The following is a 20,386-nucleotide window of genomic DNA, read 5'->3' on the forward strand; positions in this document are numbered from 1 at the left end:
TTCAAATATGCTTCAATATAGTTTACAAAGTGCTTCCTGTCAGCCATAGTGAAAGATTAAAAATTCCAAATTACTTCCATTCCAAATAAAAACATATGAAATCCTAGAACTGATTAATAAGAATACATAATACCCATTAGTAATATAAAGTGCCTGTTTTATTTAAGACCCACAGACAATGACAAAATGTTATTTTTAAATCATAAATGAATTTAACATGCGATTTTATTTTATACTTACCTTAATTTTGTGACATTATTATCATATGCATATAGTCACAGACACTAACGGACAAAATTCACTTTGAATTTATATAACAATGGTTAGATGACAATACCTGAGTAAACACAAAACCTCTTAGAAAGGGTCATAACACCTGAAATCAATCCCAAACTAATATTTGTCAAAAGATTTTCAGTGATTCATCCCATAATATACCAAAATTTTGTCCTATAACAAATGATTCTGGAGGTACGTGTAGTTCTGAACTATGACAAAAACAACAAAACAAAACAATATACAGTCTAATTTTTTTTGTGGTCAGACCGTTAACCTTTGCCTAAAATAAAAAGCTAACACAAACAACTTTTCTAGGTTTTACTAGCAATATTTTGTTTAAATAGATGTTGATCAGGGTCTGGTTGTACAATAACATGTTCCAGGACAAATGATGTTCCGTCTGTCCAGCAGCTAGCTTTACATGTATACACTAAAACAGTACCAAACTCTATACCACAATCTAAAAAAAGAAAATGGTTGACAATGACACAATTGTAGCTCAATATCAACAAATATCAGTTAGCAGATATTTCATAAACTTAAAAATGAGTCCATTTCCTGTAAACGTATTTGATTTCGTGGTTGGTAGAAAAGTGATAACCAATGATAAAGTATAAAGTCATTAAACCAAATACTTCACAAGTGATTAAATCATTTTAAACATGGACATGATTGGTTTATTCTAGACATAAATCCGTGACTTTGACAGGTTTACTTACCCTAAAAGTGGTCATGATTAACTTATCCTTTATATGAACATAATTTACTTTTACTAAACGTGGACACTGTTGACTAATCTTAAAAGTGAACATGGTTGACATATCCTACACCGTAGGCATGGTTGACGTGTCCTACAAAGTGGACGTGGTTGAGCTACACTGTAGACATTGGTTGACTTATCCTAAACAATTGACGTGGTTGACTAATCCTAACCGTGGACATGGTTGACTTAACTAGACAGTTCATGATTGACTTATCCTAGAGCGTGTACAGGCAGTTGGTGCACAGATGGTCCCGACCTTCCCTCTTTTTCTCAAACCCATTATTTGAGCTTAACTTATTAATTTGATTAAAAATCGAATTTTTGCCAGTTTTAAGACACATTCACTGAAAAATCACAAAGGAATGCCTAATTCCACATCCTTATATTTTCATAGTTTCTCAAAGCGGGAGAAATGCCGAGTTTTTGTTTGTTTTCTCGGCATGTTTTGAAAAGAATTAAATAATCCATTACGATTTAATAGCTGACTATCAAATAAAGTGTAAAAAAGCTGATCGCTTGACACGTAAGCAAGAGTTGTAAATTTTTCATGAAATATCGGAAGGCTCCCGCCAAAAACTTAACAAATATAATATAACTATGGTGTCCCATTGTTATAGGTTTTAAATATGTCTGACTACTTAACGAGATGACCTACATATTTTACACAGTGACTGATCTATCCTGGTACCGTATGGAAATTCCTGCCCCTTTTCCTTAAAATAAACATGAAAATTCATTAAGGTTTCAAAACTTTTGGATTCAGAAGAATGGTTTGGTGACTTGGATTGAAAGGTTGCCAAAAAAAAACAAAAACAAAAACAAAAAAACAAAAAAACTGAAACAGTAAAAAAAAGGTTTAAATCACACTCTTTACCTCGTTGTGTTGAAGTACACCACAGCGCTTGCTCCCACTATCAAATAAGCAACAAGTTAAAAATGCAACATATGTTTTTATTTGTTTGAAAATTTTAAACAGCTGAAAACAAATGTTTCTATTATGATTTTACATGTATATGCTTAGAACATATAATAAGGACAAACAAATCAGTTCGTAAAAAAAAAAACCCAAAAAAAACCAAAAAAAAAAAAAAAAAAAAAGAACAAATATATAAAATAAGATTTATCATATGAAAATAGTATGGTTTCATATAATTGTTTCCATGTTTTATATAGGCACATATACATGTCCATTTTGTATTTCCATATTGGTCCTAAACATATGTTTCAATATGTTTTTAAACATATGTTGCAAATTTTCCCTTGTAGCATATGAGTAAGTACTAGTACGGCTTCATATTCGATAAGGGGGCAAGCCCCTATGAGTACAGTCAGGCCTATACCATATGGATGCTGAAATAAAAGTCAAATTATTCCGTACAAAAGCACACAAATTACTAACCAACGGTTGTCTAAAATCGCTTAGGGTGCATTGCACAATTACATTTAGGCGCACACTTTCGCACATCAAGTTGTCCCTGTCTAATTACAATTTATGCACAGACAGATGTAATATAAGTGTAATTTAAATGATGAAAGGTACACAAGACGTTTCAGTTCCCTGTCGTATTACGTTCTCTCTTCAGCATCAGCTGTCTGATTTTCAAAATAACCTTATTTCACATGAACTTCATGCGTTACTTCAGTAGTAAATCTACAAAACAATTAAGGCCACAATCTAGTCCCATTACCAATCTCAGAAAACTTGGAATCAAGCTCGAAGATTGCCTGACCCAACGTCCCCGGTTCAAACAACAACGGCACAATCCTACCAAGGGATACAGCTTCAGTTTTCACGACGCTTCCATCGAAGTGAAAGCAAAATTTCTAGCTTGAAAAATAATGTTTATAGTTTATATACCTTTATTAAGCGAACAAAAGTGCGCAAAGGAAGAGACGGTATGTCACTTACGTCAGTTTTTTGCCGCTTAATTATACACTAATGCTGAGGACAGCTATCTCTTAAATATTTATTTGTTTACTAATGTTATTAGTAAATGGTATTATTACATTTGTAATACAGATTTGAATTGAGTTAAAAAAAAAATTTCGCAAATTCTCCTGAATTCCTTTTTGACATTCTCAGTGATTCCCAATTTAGAATTGTCAAAATCAATGATAATAATTTGTACAAAAATACATACATATATATGTGGTTGCTGTGGAAGCCAATATGACGGCGTTTTTCGACGATTTTGTCGGACCTTGTTTTTCACGAATTAAATAGATGCAACTTATTCATTAGATAAACTTATTCCTGTTATATCTACCTGCACGCCCCATTACAGCTAAAAACTCAATGAGTAAGTACAAATTGAGGTAAACCGGTAGAAAAAATTCAATTTTAACAGAAATTTTAAGCTAAAAAAGCAGTTTAGTTTTTTTTTTGTTTAAATATTTGGTAAAAATCGAAGCGACAAAGTTCCGTGAGTCTAATAAGGATTTTATTCTATGTAATTTTATGATTTCAGAGATTTTAATAAACCTACATACGCTGAAATTCGAAAGGGAACATTTTTGTACCTAATTCGCGTAAAGCATATGACGCTCATAATACGACTCATTCGTTGTTTTCTTTCTCATACTAAAAACAGAATGACTTCAGGCAAAATAATAAGCTGCTATTTTTTAAATATTTTTAAATACTTCCTTTACAGTTTGTAAGTTACTAGGCCTAAAACGGAGGACAGGTGAATTTACGGGCTTAGCAAAGTCGGTTTGTTTATTTGTTTGTTTGTTTGTTGGGGTATAACGTCCGAGCAGCAATATTTCAGCTATATTCAGACATGAAATGGATGATAAAATGAACATGAAATAAAAAATGGGATGGGACACAAGGATGAGATGGTTAACAAATTTGGATTGCCACAAGACAAAAGGGAGGGATGAGTAGGGTCGGGCAATTTAGCCTCCTGTGGCGGAGCGCAAATGTTCCTACTCCTATCGAATACCACATCAGGGTTCTTTAACGTGCGAGGAACGTGGCAATTTTCCCAACACGGTGCACAACTATGGCTTGCGGTCAGGTTTTCCGTATTATAGCCTGAAAACCCCAGCGTGTAACACGCCAGAGGTACCCCATTTCACCACCTGAGGCACACATCCCAGTTGCTCTGTAGGCAGAGGGCCTAGCCCCGGCTAGGTTTCTGAGCACTATTTAGTCGCCTTTTACGACAAGCTTAGTGCTGCTGCAGGCCTATTCTTTTAACACCCGGACCTGCACGGGGCTGGCGAAGTCGGAATAAATCAAATTGTTTGAAAACTAACAAAAAATTACCAAAACTCATTTATAATTAGGTACGCTTTTTGTACATTCGTGAGTCATATATTGAATGATTTAGCCAAGATTTTAATGTATAGGTATACCAAATTTTAAAAAAATCCGAGAGGGAACATTTTTGTCCTAAATTGCCCAAGGCCCTTATGGCACATCATGAGGTTTTTTTTCATTCCGAAGTAAAAATTCACGGAATTATAAAACATTTTGTTTCTTAATATACTTATTGATATCAAACAGTGTCTTTCAATTCCAAGATTTTGTGTAGTAAATTTAATTTAATTCGGTCATTTGTACTTGACACAGTAATCTTTTATAAATGTCAAAGTCATTTCGAACGTCATTTTTTTCTGATTGTCACAGGACACAAAAAGTTCTGAAGTCGCGGAAGATAACTGATTAGGGCAGATCACATTTTGGGCCTCACATGCACTTCCGGTTAACAAAATGTGGAAGGAAACGGACAGTTACTCCGCCCACGCACACGTGATGATCAACACATAATTTTTGACTTTCTTCACGTAGTATGCACGTGGGTGGAACTAGTAGCAGGAGTGAAATGGGGTTTGTTTTTATCTCCAACACTGAACAATATATGTAGTGCATGTTGGTCCTGGCCTGCAACATGTGTTCTTGTTAATAGTTTAGGTTGGTTTTGTCATGGCAGTATCCAAAAACATCCATAAAAGAAAATATAAATATTCAAACAAAAATAGAATATCAAATGTGTGGCAGGCCGAGTCCTAAACCGAACTTCAGGCGGAATCTACATGCCTAGCAAAAGATTGAAAATTGCCTTTAGGAAAAAGTACACGCCAGCCTACTTCAGAGAAACAATGATATTACACCAAACTCGGCTTTCATTAGATCTCATTAATATCTTGTTCAGAACAACACCCCTCGTCCTGAATATGTAAGTGAACTGTATGTATAAAGGAATTTTCTCTTCACCATTTATAATGGGTAAAATGTCAATGCAGCTCAGGAGAGGTAGTACAATGGTTGCAAAACATCCGAGACCTATAATGGCGCATAGCATCGTTGAGGAGAAGAGACGATGTAGGAATGACAGAAATTATTCCGGCTTTAAAAGAAGAACACTACTTGGAAGTGTTTTGCAAGGTTACCAGTAAACAAATCACCGACTGGTTGGTTGGAGTCAAAGCTGACTATTCAATGACAGATTTATTTGTGTGCGATGCGGGAGGCCAACTCAACTCTTCTGGAGTGCTGAATCTGTCATTTGAGCTGCGATTCCGATAGCAATATGACACGGAGATAAGCTAAGATCATTAAAAGAACGTCATGAAGATCTCCAAACGTATACGGAACTAACTTGTCAACCACAAATGGAGATGGGCAGACCATATGGAAAACAATGAAATATAGAAAACCATTCATTATTAAAGAAAGCCGATTCAACCACCGGAAACATATTCGTTTTAAGGAACTAGTAATTTATCAAGGATTGTTATACATGTTATAGAAAGGAAAATTAGCGGCAAAACGTGGACCCCAAGACAACATGGACAACATATAGAACTTACCGAGATAAATCTCTATATCCCGAGAAAATCAAATAGAACCCATCAGTTCTAAATCAAAATGGCCTCATCAAACAACCACCGAAATTGTGTATACATGATCCTTGTGAAGGAATAATCGAGTGCATTGATATTAGAATTAAAAGAATGGCACTACATCTTTTCCTAGAGGAAGTGGAAGGTTCGGAAACGAAGGTAAATTTTCTGGAGCCCACTAATGTCCTTGTCAACATCAACTCCAAAGGTACTGAACAGAATTATGAATTTGAAATAAACACGGCAGTCTATGGTGACAACAACACGAGAAAAAAAACGAACAAAACGCTGTTACCAACACACACTGCTGTCATTATTGATATCAACACAAAAAAGAGCCAGCGTTTTCTAAAAACTTGAACTCTCTCAAGGAAATAAGCCTGAAAGGAAGGACTTTCGAATACAGAAATGTTGATGTCAACAAAAGTGGTAGCAATGAATGTTGTCAATATGACAGATAAAAAATGGTGAATTCAAACGACTGTGACATTATTTCTGCAGAAAATCAAAACCTCCAGGATACTAAAGATGTTCAAACTACAACTGACATAAATGATTCGTCGACAGAAAAACCGGCGAGTTACATGCAGATCTTGGCTTCCAGCTGGGAATGGGTGACATAGCTTTGCAAAACGAACGATGATCAAGCCATGATTTGGACAAAGCCATCGAAAGGTTGCCGTTAGCTACAAAAGTCGGGTACAGCTTTTGATATTTGATTCCATGCTTCTAGAAATCCTAAAAGGAAACCCGCCCTTTCATCTGACATTTGTCCTAAAAAGAAGCCAATGATAATACAGGGAAAAGATGCGACAACTGTCGTACATATTGCGAACATGCCAAAAACTGAGCGGCATGACGAAATCCAAGCAGATTATCTAGACACATCGGAGCACTGTCTTAATGGTTATCGGTCTGTAGAAATAATAACAATAATGCTAACACGGATAAATGTGAGCACATGCTCACTAAAGAAAAAGATCGGTTGTATTGTACAACTGCCATTCCAATGCATACCCCGAAGCCGATAAGTCATCGGATGTTCGAGAGATATCAGAGTGACCCTACAAGCTACAATGGACATAAATGATTCATCGACAAAAAAAAAACGGTCAGTAAACATGCAGATCTTGGCTTTCAGCAGGAAATATGTGACATACAAAACGAACCAAGACCAAGCCATGATTCGGACAAGGCCATCGAAAGATTGCCATTATTGCAATCCGACCTACAATAGTCGAATAAAGTAGGTACAGCTTTTGATATCTGGTTCGATGCTCCTAAAAATCCTAGAAGGAAATCCGTTCTTTCATCTGACAAACGTTCTAATAAGAAGCCCAATGATACAACACAGGGAAAAGATGCGACAACTGTAAAACTGTAAATACTGCGAACATGCCAAAAACTAAGCGGTACGACGAAATCCAAACTGACTATCTAGACACATCAGAGCAGTTTATTCATAGTTATCGGTCTGTAGGAAACAATAACTATAATGCTAAAAGGGATATATGAGAGCACATGCTCACTATAGAAAAAGAAAAACTGACATTCAAATGCATAACCCAAAAACGTTAGGTCAGAGTAACCCTGTACAATTAAAGCTGGATTTGTCGACATTATCCGACGATAGAAATACTGATAATGTTGGGTATGGCAGATCCATCATCGGAACCCGCACTCCTGTTAACGGCAAAGATGCGATTGCACACATTAAAAAGATAATTGAAACTGAAATAGATGTCCCTGTAGAAAATATAAGTAACTAAACCACTGAATTCACATCCAGTTACCCTGTTTCGGCCGAATGGCTCCACGATCCTTATGGGTTGAGCGAAAGCGAAGCTGAAGAAGATGTTTACTATTCACAAGAACAACGTGGTCTTTATAAACACCGAGTTGGGACTAGAATTTTTACAGGCATCAATATTAATGGACATTCAGAAGAAAGAGGAAGATTATTATCGCTGTGGGTATCGTCAACTGTTCTCTTTATATGAATATGAGGATTAAGGATGGGAAAGTGAAGATGATAAAGCCCTAGATATGAGACAAACTGATGAAACTACAGAAATTTAAAACGCCACCGAGATATATATCCCTGACGCTGCTCAGAATGGCTTTTGTACCGGTGTAAATACCGAAAATTACTCTGCAATTATTGATAATGCTCAGTGCGTTAGCGAAAGGTCAATGAAAACTCCAGGAGTACAATGTTAAAGAAAAACCACAATGAAAGTTACAAAGAGTGAACACATAAGCGAAATCTCAATGAAAGCCGTTTGAGGTTGACATGCTACTGAAAGCTATGTTGAAAGTATTAAGGGTCAGTATGACTGTTAAATGTCGATAGAGGCTACTGCAGGACAATATGCAGAAAGAAATGCGATAGATGCAACACTAGACAAATATGCTTGCGAAACCACACTGAAAGATACAGGAGGCCTGTATGCTTTAGGTAAAACGAACTCTAAGGAAGCAATAAGACACCAATATTCAACTGAATATGATTATGAAATTCACATGGCTGAAAAAATATATCGAATTATCATCAATGAAAAAGCTCAAGGAGAAAAGTCCTATAGCATTGTTGATGGTGACACCAATATAAATAAAAACGTGCATGTGGCTGTCTCAAAGAAAGTGTGTGCATAAGAAATCACATTAAACGACTTTCCTTCACTACAAGCAATCAACGAAGAATCAGTTACCGATAAAGCACTAGAAGAATAGAATAGAAAACGAAAAAAAAAACAGTCGACTCCCAATCCGATGCACGGAACATGCATGGTAAATCATGGTAAATTCCAAACTAACCTACTCAGGGTAGCAAAATATCTATCCAAGTTCAAGTAGGTAGCAACCAAACTATCAGGAGTGACAGCAATGTACCGGAAACACTCGGCACCACAGACATTTTCCTCAGAACAACAAATATATCTGGAAGTCGTATTCCTGTTTGCCGAGATGGCAATGTATGGAGAACATTGGATGTAAAATCGAGAGATTCTCCTAAAAAGGCAAACCCACAAAGCAAATTACCTATCAGAATACAAACAGTTGGCGATTGAATGACTATGGATAATAATACTTCTAGGGAAAGACCAAACACAGAAAAATCAGCAGTCGAAACAAATTGACTCGGCAAGGAAAACCATGTGACGGTAGGTCGAGATGGAAACATATTGCAATGAAAGGAAAGGGAAGCAGAGGCCTCGCCTATAATGCCCACTACGGGGAGCAAAATTTGGCTTAGAGTTACAGCAAGTTACCATAAATCAGACAAGGATACTGTAAGTCCAGAGACTTCTACGCCAAGTAATAGTCGTGCAAGTAAGCTTCCGTATAGCAATGGAAAAAATGGCTGAGTCAAATAAAATTACAAAGAACAGAAACGAAGTAAAACCCTATGCAACAATGCGCCAACATCAGTCCACAGTAATAAAAGTGGTCAAACTCGTTCAACTGGATACATTGAAGACATTTGTTAACTACCTCACCCTATGTTGGCCCAGGGAATAATAAAATTGCCGCCAATACACAACGGTGGAAGGGTCAGTCGACCATCATCCAGGTCAAGTTTTGAAAAACTGCCTCCTGTTAATTTCGAACAACAGTAAGCAGTGATAAAAAACCAATAAAGGAGATATCCAATTGATAAGAAAACACATTTAAAACTTGGTTAACTTCAGTATAATTATTCTTACTTTAAAATTTGCCTGCTTTCTTATTCATTTTGACATGTCAATTGTTTGATTATAATAAGAAGAGATTTCAGGCACCATTCAGGCAGGTAAATTTATTTGTTCTTGGATACCAGTAATTCTATGTGTATTTTAAGAGTTAGTTGTTCTGTTGGTTCGGGTGATTTTTTTTGTTTTTAAGTTCATTTTAAACTATCACTTAAACCATGCAATATCATAACCTAATTATAAGTCTAGTTTTTTTTATATTTACAGTGCATGCATAATCAGACAACATCAGACATACTTGTTTTCACCTTAACTAGTGTATATAAAGTCCCTGCCTTAACAGTTTATTTAACTAAATGATAAGCAATTTATATACATGTAGGTACATGTATCACCTTTTTTACATTGTCAAGTCTGAGAATTGATTATGAACAGGTCCATAACAGATTCTAAGTATTGCAGGGTGATTGTGAATGAAGATGTTAAGGATCATGTGGAACAATATTTTCACTTTCTTTAAAGTAGCAGTCTTCATAAAAATCAGACAGAAGGTGATTCATGCATATCAAAAACCCATCAAATTCAGTTATTTCTTGTTCAGAAACATTTACTGAACACATAAACAGTCTTATTTTTTCATTTGGTTGTTGCATGTTTGAGATAAAAATTAGAGATTGTACATGAAATTAGCACTTTGCAAGATTTATTGTTCTTGATTCTGGTTGATTTTAGGGGGACAGGAATTTATGATTTCCTAAAAAGGACAGATTTGAATAAAGAAATGATTACCATTTGGTGAATGTATAGCATATATAGACTGAAAAAACATTGTTTGGTTTTTTTCTAACACAACTGGTAGTGTCTGAACTTTAAATGGACTCGTACTTAAATAACTTCAATGAAACAGTAACTTTCACAAAAACCCAAGGATTTTTGTCAAAATTAGAACCATTTGCAAAGCATATAGTGTAATGCTTCATTCTAGTAAACCATTATTGAGAAAATGTAATGGGCAACACTTCACTCTATATATTTTTACCAGTAAAAAGACACATTATGTCACAACTTTGATTTTTTTTCATTTCATAGCCATTTTTATATCCACAACTTAATTTTTGTCAACCATTAACAAGCAAGCTGCAAGATTGACCTGTTCATGATCATATTTTTGTGGTTGGCAGTGTGATGAGAGTGAATATTGACATCTAAAGTACTAATTCTTAGATTAATCAATTCACTAATATTGTTGATTTAAAAAAAAATTTCTTTCAAGTAATTACATGTATATTTTCTCACTTCAAAAGGATAATGCTATCTTTTTTTATCTTCAAAAACTTTAAAATACTATGTATAAAAATGTCTACATTGACATTCCTTGACGATGTATTTTAAAATTCTTGCCATTCCTTGATAATGTACTTTCAAAAAGTTTCCATTTCTCTGAGATACCATTTTATTGTTATCGTTAATAAAATAATTGCATTTTCTTAAAAGTGTGTACTTCCATTGCATTGTGTGAGGAAACAAGTAAAATTGTAATTTGCAGATTCCAAAAATTGACTTAACATTTTACAGATAAAATTTTTAGAAAACAGAGACAAATGCAACCATGGATAACTACAAGAAACATGAAACAAATGTACAAACTTCAAAGTTCTCACATACAGATTGCAAAAATTGGGATAAGATAAAGGGAAGGAACTGGAGTCAGTTTCAAACACATTAAACTTTGATTTAAATTCACCATTCTGATTACAATTGACATTCAATTATCTTTAAAATATCACACAAAAATTGATAAGGCATCGTAGCAGTACTATGTGCACCAGTTTGCATAATATTGAGGTTTGTTGTTGGTTTACATGGAACATCTACATGAATGTACACAAAACTCTCCAATATCCTGCATAACTGATCTTCAAACTACTAGATGGCCTTTTTCAGTTTCTAAATAGTCAAGTTGAAATTCAATTTAACTGATTTAGAGAACTCTAGGTTGACACTGTTTGTTAAATCATTTAAGTAAAGTTCTATTTGTATTTGTCATCACCTTCTGATATCACGAGGTGATTACCACATTAAATATGTTAAGGGAACAACAATTTGATTTTTAGTGGGGGCTAGGATAAAATGTGAAATAAAGACTGATTTCTATACATCTCTAATATTTATAAGGAGCTTAATTGTAAAAGTTGGTACATGTATTCCTTACTGCAATACTCTACTCATCAGGTGCATTCAATATCTAATTGTCATTTGCATGTACATAGCTTTTGCAATATAGTTTCTGTAAACATACCAATTTTTGCGGTTGCAAATTTTCACAGATTCTGTAAGATGAACATATTCTCGGGTATTAATTTTCATGGAATTAAAGAAATCAAAAGGCTTATGTAGTGTTAAAAATCAATTTGGTGGGTACTATTTTTTCGCTCTTTTATGTTCTCCCTGAAAATAGCGAAAAAAAATTAGTACACCACAAAAATTAATACTTTGACAGTATATACTAGTGAACAAAATTCTGATCTTTGGAAGTGAGAAAAAAAGTTCCTTACATTAATCTTTTGATCCCCCGCTTTCCTTTACAAGTGACACCAAGCCGCTGCTGTTATGTATAATATGATTAGTAGAACAAATGGAAGGTAAAAACACAAAAAGCAGTCATTTTCCTACTGTTTAGGGGAAGAGGCCCATGGCCCATGCAATTGGGAAAAAGAGCACAAAAATTGTGACTATTGAAAATAATCAATATATATGTTCTTGGGGTAAAAGGTTTTTATACAGTATTCAAAAAATGATTTCTAATTAAAATCTTTGATGAGCACCATTTTAGTTTCCATTGTATTGTTATCCTGAGATCACACCAGGAAGACAAATTTGAACCAGTAGAGTGTAGAGAGGATTTTGTCCATCTTGCAAATCTCAATTTTAGTAATATACATATCTTGAAACAATGTTAAAAGTCATAATTGGGAATTTCAATGCTGAAATTTGGAGCATACTTTCCTTTGAGAATGGGGTTGAAATTCAGACCAAAAACAATGGTTGAAAAATCACTGTAAATACTGCCAACAAGTTAATGCTATGAGTAATTGAAATACCAGAACATACAATGTAACTTCTGTAGTCATTGTGGACATTTTCTTTGAGCAGGATCTAAATGTAATACAATATTACCTCTATTGTTAATACATTTTAAACTGTTGATCAGCCCAGGTAATATTTGTAGTTCAAATACTAGTTCACCACCACAGCTTGTACAGATATTCTTTGCTGTTAGATGTGAATCAGATTTACTGATATAAAGGGGACTTCCATTCCATTCAAATCTGCAAATCAAACAAGAAATTTGTGGGAGTAAATCTGTGTAAAAAGTATCCAATAATTCTGGCTCATTGACTATCCTATCACACAAGAAATTGGAGTGTAACTATTTATATAGAAAAAAAGAGATACAACATATAGTGTCAAAGATGTGAAATATTAGATCATTCTGCTCTGTAGAAGCTGATGAAACTGTAATGACTTTTTTCAAACAATCTGATTTATAACACATAAAAATAAAAGCTGGACAAAGTGATTGCATTAAACATATCCTGCACTGAAGATGAGTTATAAAACAAATGTTTCATGCCTAATTAGGCAGGGATGTCAGTAGTATTTTAAGTACCAGAAAATAAAGGTAGCAGGTAAACAAATGAAACTTTTGCAAGAGTTCACCCATTACTTAAGATAGAGTAGCAGTCAAAAGATGAGTAAGTAGCTGTCCAATTTTGCCTATTGACAGCTTCTATTAACATCCCTGTTAGGCAAAAGGTTTTTTAGTCATTTCTACAATTTCAGATTGACAATTCACTTAGTTCCCTCATTTGGAATAAAAAAGATGAACACTGCAAGTTGACTTTGAACTCCTTCTGATTTTTAGTACATTTATATATTTTATTTTGAGCATAATTTTATCACAGCAATTAATGCCATATTTGTTCCAATTATAACATCAAAGTTAGATTTTAATTAATGCCAAATATATTGTACATGCGAGATCAGTTTACAAAAAAAAATGATCCATTTACCTTATAATCTGTTCAGGGGATCTGGAAATTCTTTTGGAAAATTTATGAAAATATGTATCTCCATAGGATGCTTTCTCATATTTCTCACCAGAACCTCCACCACCATAACTGCAATAGAAATAAGGAACTACCATATAGGTGCAAACATTTGATTTTTAATTAAATAATTAAAGCCTTTCAGTTGAATCAATAGGGAACCAGTCTGGCATTTTCTATCCGTCAGCGGTAGTTATCCCAAAAATGACTATTTTAAAGTACTAACAACTTACTTATAATATGATGTAACTTGAAAACTTAAAATCCTAAAAATATGAAACTCACTATACAAGTCTATGGGAAAATTAATGTAATACTTAGTCAAATAAAGAGTCTTTTTAAAAAGATCTGATTCTGTCTTCATTTCAACATTGACCCAACCTCCACCCTAAAAATCAAATTTTAGCTCAGTGGCTATATGGGACACTATTTCTTTTCCAGAAATTACTGTGAACAGGTTTATTCTCAAGGATTCTGCCATACATGAACTAATTCACTTGAAATTTTATAAGGTTGATGAAAGCATAATTTAATTAAGGATAAAATTTTTTAGGCTTAAAAAATGTTCTTAATCAATACATCATAAAAAATGTGATGAAAAGGGTTTGCAATAAAAAAAAGTTTTAAACATGACTAAGGCTTGAACAAAAAACTACTCTTAACTAATTATCTTTTTTTTTTTCTAAAATACAATGTTCTTACTACAAGGTCTTGTTTCTGGCAATATAAAAAAAACATATGGTGTACTGTATATTTTTTGAAACCAGTAGCACAGGTTCTTTTCCATTAAATAAAGTATATGATTTAGATTTATTTCAGGACACTCTTTTCAATCTAAATGAGGTTATCTCTTTAATTTGTTAGAACATTTTTATTTGTTTGTTTCTCTCTTATAATTTAACATTTTTTACCCGTAACTTTTTTACCTTGATTCTGCTAATTCATCTACAGCACCCTGCTCCATCTCATACTTCTTCAGTAAGTGTTTTATATGTTTTAAGTCAGTAGAGTCATGGCTTTCACAGGGTTCATCTACAACACTGATGTAAAATGATGTAAGACAATCATGTGATTTTATTGTCACATGACTATCAGTGGATTCATTAAAAGCACTCATGATACAGTCAACCCTAGATTTGTTTACTGTTACATCTTCGACTATCACATTTGATGACTGACTGTCAGTTTCCACCTCCATATTAGAGAGTTGTGAAGACAGATCATCTTCCTCTATATTTTGGTTTACATTGTGGTCTCTAGCTTGGCTTGATGCAACTTCCAATTCGAAGTGGGTAGGTTGATCCTGTGAGGTACCATTACAATCTTTTCTAACATCCTGATGAAAATCACAATTTGAGGCTTGAATCTTGAAATGATCTTCCATAGGCTAAAGGAAGAAATGTAATCATGATTATAATTGGATTTGACAAGCATTATTTTAGTTATTTACATTTCTGAATTTCAATATATTTTTCAAAGTTGCTAAAATTCTATCATAGTTCAGAAAAAAAGGACAAAAATCTTATTTTCATGAATTCACAGTTACATGTTATTTTCTCCAAAGTATGATGTAACCTGTATGCTGCATGAGCTGACAGGAAAAAAGATCACACAAGTAAAATTTCAGAAACAATAAAATCAAAAATGAAAAATGTCATAAAACAGTTGGAAGCCACCTAAACCAGAAGAATGTAATTCTTAGGTCCTGAAAATTGTGCTTGCAGGTGCAGCATTATAACATTGCATAGCCTCACCTGAGCTTCCTCAGAGCCCCAGTCATCAGTATCTACTCCCCAGTCTTCATTGTCAACGCCCCAGTCAATATCTGCAGTTGTCGTGGTAACTGCAGGCGATGATAAGTCTTTTGCCTTTCCTACACTTTCATCAAGCTTCTGTTGTCTTATCACAGTCCACCTTTTATAAATACAAGAAATGTAAACTTATAACTGATGGTATTGGAATACTGTAAATGGTGAACCATGGAAGTTCATATGTAAGTATGTTTCTAGGGTTGATTGCTGTTATATGTATATTGCTAAAGTGTACAATCAGACAGTAATGATAAACATCAAAACTTTTTTGTCAACAAAAATAAAAATCAGAAACATGAAGAAGGGGATCTTTATATTTTATTGCTAATGAGCTTTCACTATACAGCATTAATTAGATAAGGTGGTAGATTCAGGGGGCTTTCACTATACAGCATTAATTAGATAAGGTGGTAGATTCAGGGGGCTTTCACTATACAGCATTAATTAGATAAGGTGGTAGATTCAGGGGGCTTTCACTATACAGCATTAATTAGATAAGGTGGTAGATTCAGGGAGCTTTCACTATACAGCATTAATTAGATAAGGTGGTAGATTCAGGGGGCTTTCACTATACAGCATTAATTAGATAAGGTGGTAGATTCAGGGGGCTTTCACTATACAGCATTAATTAGATAAGGTGGTAGATTCAGGGAGCTTTCACTATACAGCATTAATTAGATAAGGTGGTAGATTCAGGGAGCTTTCACTATACAGCATTAATTAGATAAGGTGGTAGATTCAGGGAGCTTTCACTATACAGCATTAATTAGATAAGGTGGTAGATTCAGGGAGCTTTCACTATACAGCATTAATTAGATAAGGTGGTAGATTCAGGGAGCTTTCACTATACAGCATTAATTAGATAAGGTGGTAGATTCAGGGGGCTTTCACTATACAGCATTAATTAGATAAGGTGGTAGATTCAGGGAGCTTTCACTATACAGCATTAATTAGATAAGGTGGTAGATTCAGGGAGCTTTCACTATACAGCATTAATTAGATAAGGTGGTAGATTCAGGGAGCTTTCACTATACAGCATTAATTAGATAAGGTGGTAGATTCAGGGAGCTTTCACTATACAGCATTAATTAGATAAGGTGGTAGATTCAGGGAGCTTTCACTATACAGCATTAATTAGATAAGGTGGTAGATTCAGGGAGCTTTCACTATACAGCATTAATTAGATAAGGTGGTAGATTCAGGGGGCTTTCACTATACAGCATTAATTAGATAAGGTGGTAGATTCAGGGGGCTTTCACTATACAGCATTAATTAGATAAGGTGGTAGATTCAGGGAGCTTTCACTATACAGCATTAATTAGATAAGGTGGTAGATTCAGGGAGCTTTCACTATACAGCATTAATTAGATAAGGTGGTAGATTCAGGGAGCTTTCACTATACAGCATTAATTAGATAAGGTGGTAGATTCAGGGAGCTTTCACTATACAGCATTAATTAGATAAGGTGGTAGATTCAGGGAGCTTTCACTATACAGCATTAATTAGATAAGGTGGTAGATTCAGGGGGCTTTCACTATACAGCATTAATTAGATAAGGTGGTAGATTCAGGGAGCTTTCACTATACAGCATTAATTAGATAAGGTGGTAGATTCAGGGAGCTTTCACTATACAGCATTAATTAGATAAGGTGGTAGATTCAGGGAGCTTTCACTATACAGCATTAATTAGATAAGGTGGTAGATTCAGGGAGCTTTCACTATACAGCATTAATTAGATAAGGTGGTAGATTCAGGGAGCTTTCACTATACAGCATTAATTAGATAAGGTGGTAGATTCAGGGAGCTTTCACTATACAGCATTAATTAGATAAGGTGGTAGATTCAGGGAGCTTTCACTATACAGCATTAATTAGATAAGGTGGTAGATTCAGGGGGCTTTCACTATACAGCATTAATTAGATAAGGTATGTTCAGTGGTAGATTCAGGGGGCTTTCACTATACAGCATTAATTAGATAAGGTGGTAGATTCAGGGAGCTTTCACTATACAGCATTAATTAGATAAGGTGGTAGATTCAGGGAGCTTTCACTATACAGCATTAATTAGATAAGGTGGTAGATTCAGGGAGCTTTCACTATACAGCATTAATTAGATAAGGTGGTAGATTCAGGGAGCTTTCACTATACAGCATTAATTAGATAAGGTGGTAGATTCAGGGAGCTTTCACTATACAGCATTAATTAGATAAGGTGGTAGATTCAGGGGGCTTTCACTATACAGCATTAATTAGATAAGGTGGTAGATTCAGGGAGCTTTCACTATACAGCATTAATTAGATAAGGTGGTAGATTCAGGGAGCTTTCACTATACAGCATTAATTAGATAAGGTGGTAGATTCAGGGAGCTTTCACTATACAGCATTAATTAGATAAGGTGGTAGATTCAGGGGGTGCAGGAGGTTGACACCTCTACTTTCTATTGGAAAATGTGTCATTTCATGTGTGAATTGACAAAAAATGGTAAATAATGTCCTAACATTCCCCTTCTTTTTAGGAACCCCAGCTGGCACCCTCCCTTTTTAAAGTATCTGGATCCGCCTCTGATGTTGTATATTTTATAATACAATGTTCCAGACTTGCTCAATAGTCATGTTACATTTAAAGTCACCAGTTTTGCTGATGAGAAATAGTGGGGAAATGATGCAACATAAATGGCCAGCCCATTGTAAAACAATGATCAAATGAAGATTTTTTTATTTATTTCTTAATATATATAATAATTTGAACTTGATTATGAGCCTAATATAGTTCAATCAAAGAAGACACATGCTACAAATGTAAGCGATTACTTTCAAACAATTTGACCTGGATGTTACAACATAGATAGTTCAATCACGCCATCAGCAATGGTGTACACTTCAATAATTTGACCTGGACACCAAGACAAAAATAGTTTTTTACAAAACCACAAAGAAAATATGCAATGACCTTAAAATTAGTTTCATTAAACACAAAAGCAAGATAAAATACTTATATTATCATTATGTTCCAAATTTTCTGTAACAAAATAATATAGTAGCTTGAGACAAAATTGGCTTTATAAAACAATGAACACATTAGAAAGTAACAGAAATTCAATGGGCAGGGCTTAATTTATTGTTTGTGACTGCTGTTAGCAAATTTTACCAAGTAATACTGAATGACTTTAAATTAAAAAAAATCCTAAGAAAAAACAGGTCCATAAACATGTAAATATTAATTTATTTCTACATAATAAACATTATTTACATATTTACATTACTCTTATCTCAAATAAATAAAAGAATATGTGTTGCCATTCTTCAATTTTTTATCTTTAACTTGTACATCACTCTTCAAAATCCATCCAGTGATTTTTACATTTTTAGCAAAGTTACCCTATTTTCAACACAGAAATTGGATAAAATTGGCTAATAAACAGCCAAATAGCAACAACAGTGTTCTTCAATGTACATGTATATAGATTATTACAAGTGACTTATCCTTCTTATATACACTCCCTGTCTGTGCCAACCTAAAATCCTTGCACTGAATGCAGGTAAATATGTAGAGTGTTCTGTGATATGGTGATCCTCCAAGTGGACAATACAGTTGAACAACTAAAACCATTTCTATGTTACATTGTGAGCAGCAGGGAATGTTCTGTGTTGTTATCCAGTCCTAGAATAAAAATACTTTATTTACAACAATGCACATTGTACAGAGACCAAGTAATCATGACATGTGGAGAAGAACTTTTCTAGAACCTGATATTAAGCACCAAACAATACAAAAAAATATAACCCCAAACTTACGTTTGCAGGGGATATAATAACCTATCCAGACAGTGCAATTATTTAGACTAACATTAACCTAGCAGCAATCACATGAATTAAATTTCATATATGAAAACAAATGAATGCAATTAACATCAATAGAGGAGGGTTCAAAATTGAGGGAAGTATATATATATATATATATATATATATATATATATATATATATATATATCTATATATCTATATATCTATATATATATATATATACACCAAACCTGTATTAACACCGACATGAGCACTGAAGATTGGTCTTTTTCAAAGGGAAAACATAACATGTTTTTATCTATTGACTACAATAAATTTCTTGACATTTATTAAATTTTCTTCAAGTAAAATATTTAAGGATATCAATTCTTTTAGAATTTGTGCTAAAATAATATACACGAGGCCTCCCTTCATGATCTTCCATACTTTGTATTGGTGATGCTAAGAAGATGTGTCATGACTCACAACTGAACTGACATACATATGTGTTCTCTCCTGTACAATCCTCGTGGAATATTATTATTAACAAAAAACCCCTATTTTTTTTCATGAGAAACTTATTTCAATATTGTTTGAATAATATAGTGAGCAATTATACCCCCGTCCCCCAAAAAAGTATTATATTGAGGTTTCCGGACATATACAACTAGTTTTCGGATTTTCTATATAGTTTTTGGTTAATACCGATGTTTTCGGTAATTCGAGTTTCCCTATGGCATGTTGACTGTTGTAACTTGTGTACACTCAACAGTGTCTGTAATTTGTTTACTGTTTATTACCGGTTTTCCACCAATCTTATTAGTGTATAAATCAGAATGTAGGTTGTCAATTTTTTCATCGATGAGGCCAAGGAGAACTTGGGACATTTTTTTAGCCAAATCTTGTGGAAACGAAGACAGCTAATCAAGAGGGATAACCATATAGAGAAACCTAAATTCATGATTTATATGTTTAACATTTGCCGCGCATAATGACAATGAAAGTATACAATTTTAAATTAATGATATAGGAAAACATTAAACAAATCATAATAATTTGTATTTTTCCTGAATAACCAATCTTCCTGTTATTCAGAA

At 34.0% G+C, this 20,386-nt stretch overlaps 1 protein-coding gene across 3 annotated transcripts; it reads right to left on the reverse strand.

Moving 5' to 3' along the window:
- Nucleotides 1-583: 583 nt before the first annotated feature.
- Nucleotides 584-20,228, reverse strand: LOC148619421 (uS5 assembly chaperone PDCD2L-like). Of its 3 annotated transcripts, none has more exons than XM_088579291.1 (7): nucleotides 20,090-20,228; nucleotides 19,022-19,167; nucleotides 15,452-15,611; nucleotides 14,624-15,084; nucleotides 13,662-13,769; nucleotides 12,766-12,917; nucleotides 584-739 (listed from the first exon to the last, which is right to left on the reverse strand). In XM_088579291.1, the coding sequence occupies exons 1-7, from the start codon at nucleotides 20,174-20,176 to the stop codon at nucleotides 591-593; spliced, it is 1,263 nt and encodes a 420-aa protein (XP_088435417.1). In that variant the 5' UTR covers nucleotides 20,177-20,228; the 3' UTR covers nucleotides 584-590. The 3 variants fall into 3 exon arrangements, with proteins under 3 accessions (XP_088435417.1, XP_088435418.1, XP_088435419.1); XM_088579292.1 differs by lacking the exon at nucleotides 584-739 and adding an exon at nucleotides 793-1,152; XM_088579293.1 differs by lacking the exon at nucleotides 584-739 and adding an exon at nucleotides 2,212-2,392.
- Between the last annotated feature and the right edge of the window lie 158 nt (nucleotides 20,229-20,386).

The sequence above is a fragment of the Perna viridis genome, chromosome 4, assembly GCF_037379345.1.
Source record: "Perna viridis isolate PV_CMFRI_1.1 ecotype Kerala chromosome 4, ASM3737934v1, whole genome shotgun sequence".
Classification (NCBI taxonomy): Eukaryota; Metazoa; Mollusca; class Bivalvia; order Mytilida; family Mytilidae; genus Perna; species Perna viridis.

Coding starts and splice junctions, on each gene's coding strand:
- LOC148619421 (XM_088579291.1), bottom strand. CDS start 20,176: ATGTCCCAAGTTCTCCTTGGCCTCATCGATGAAAAAATTGACAACCTA. Junction 12,918..13,661: donor TCCCCTGAACAGATTATAAG/GTAAATGGATCA, acceptor TTTGATTTGCAG/ATTTGAATGGAATGGAAGTC. Junction 740..12,765: donor AAAATGTATTAACAATAGAG/GTAATATTGTAT, acceptor TTCTTTTTTTAG/ATTGTGGTATAGAGTTTGGT.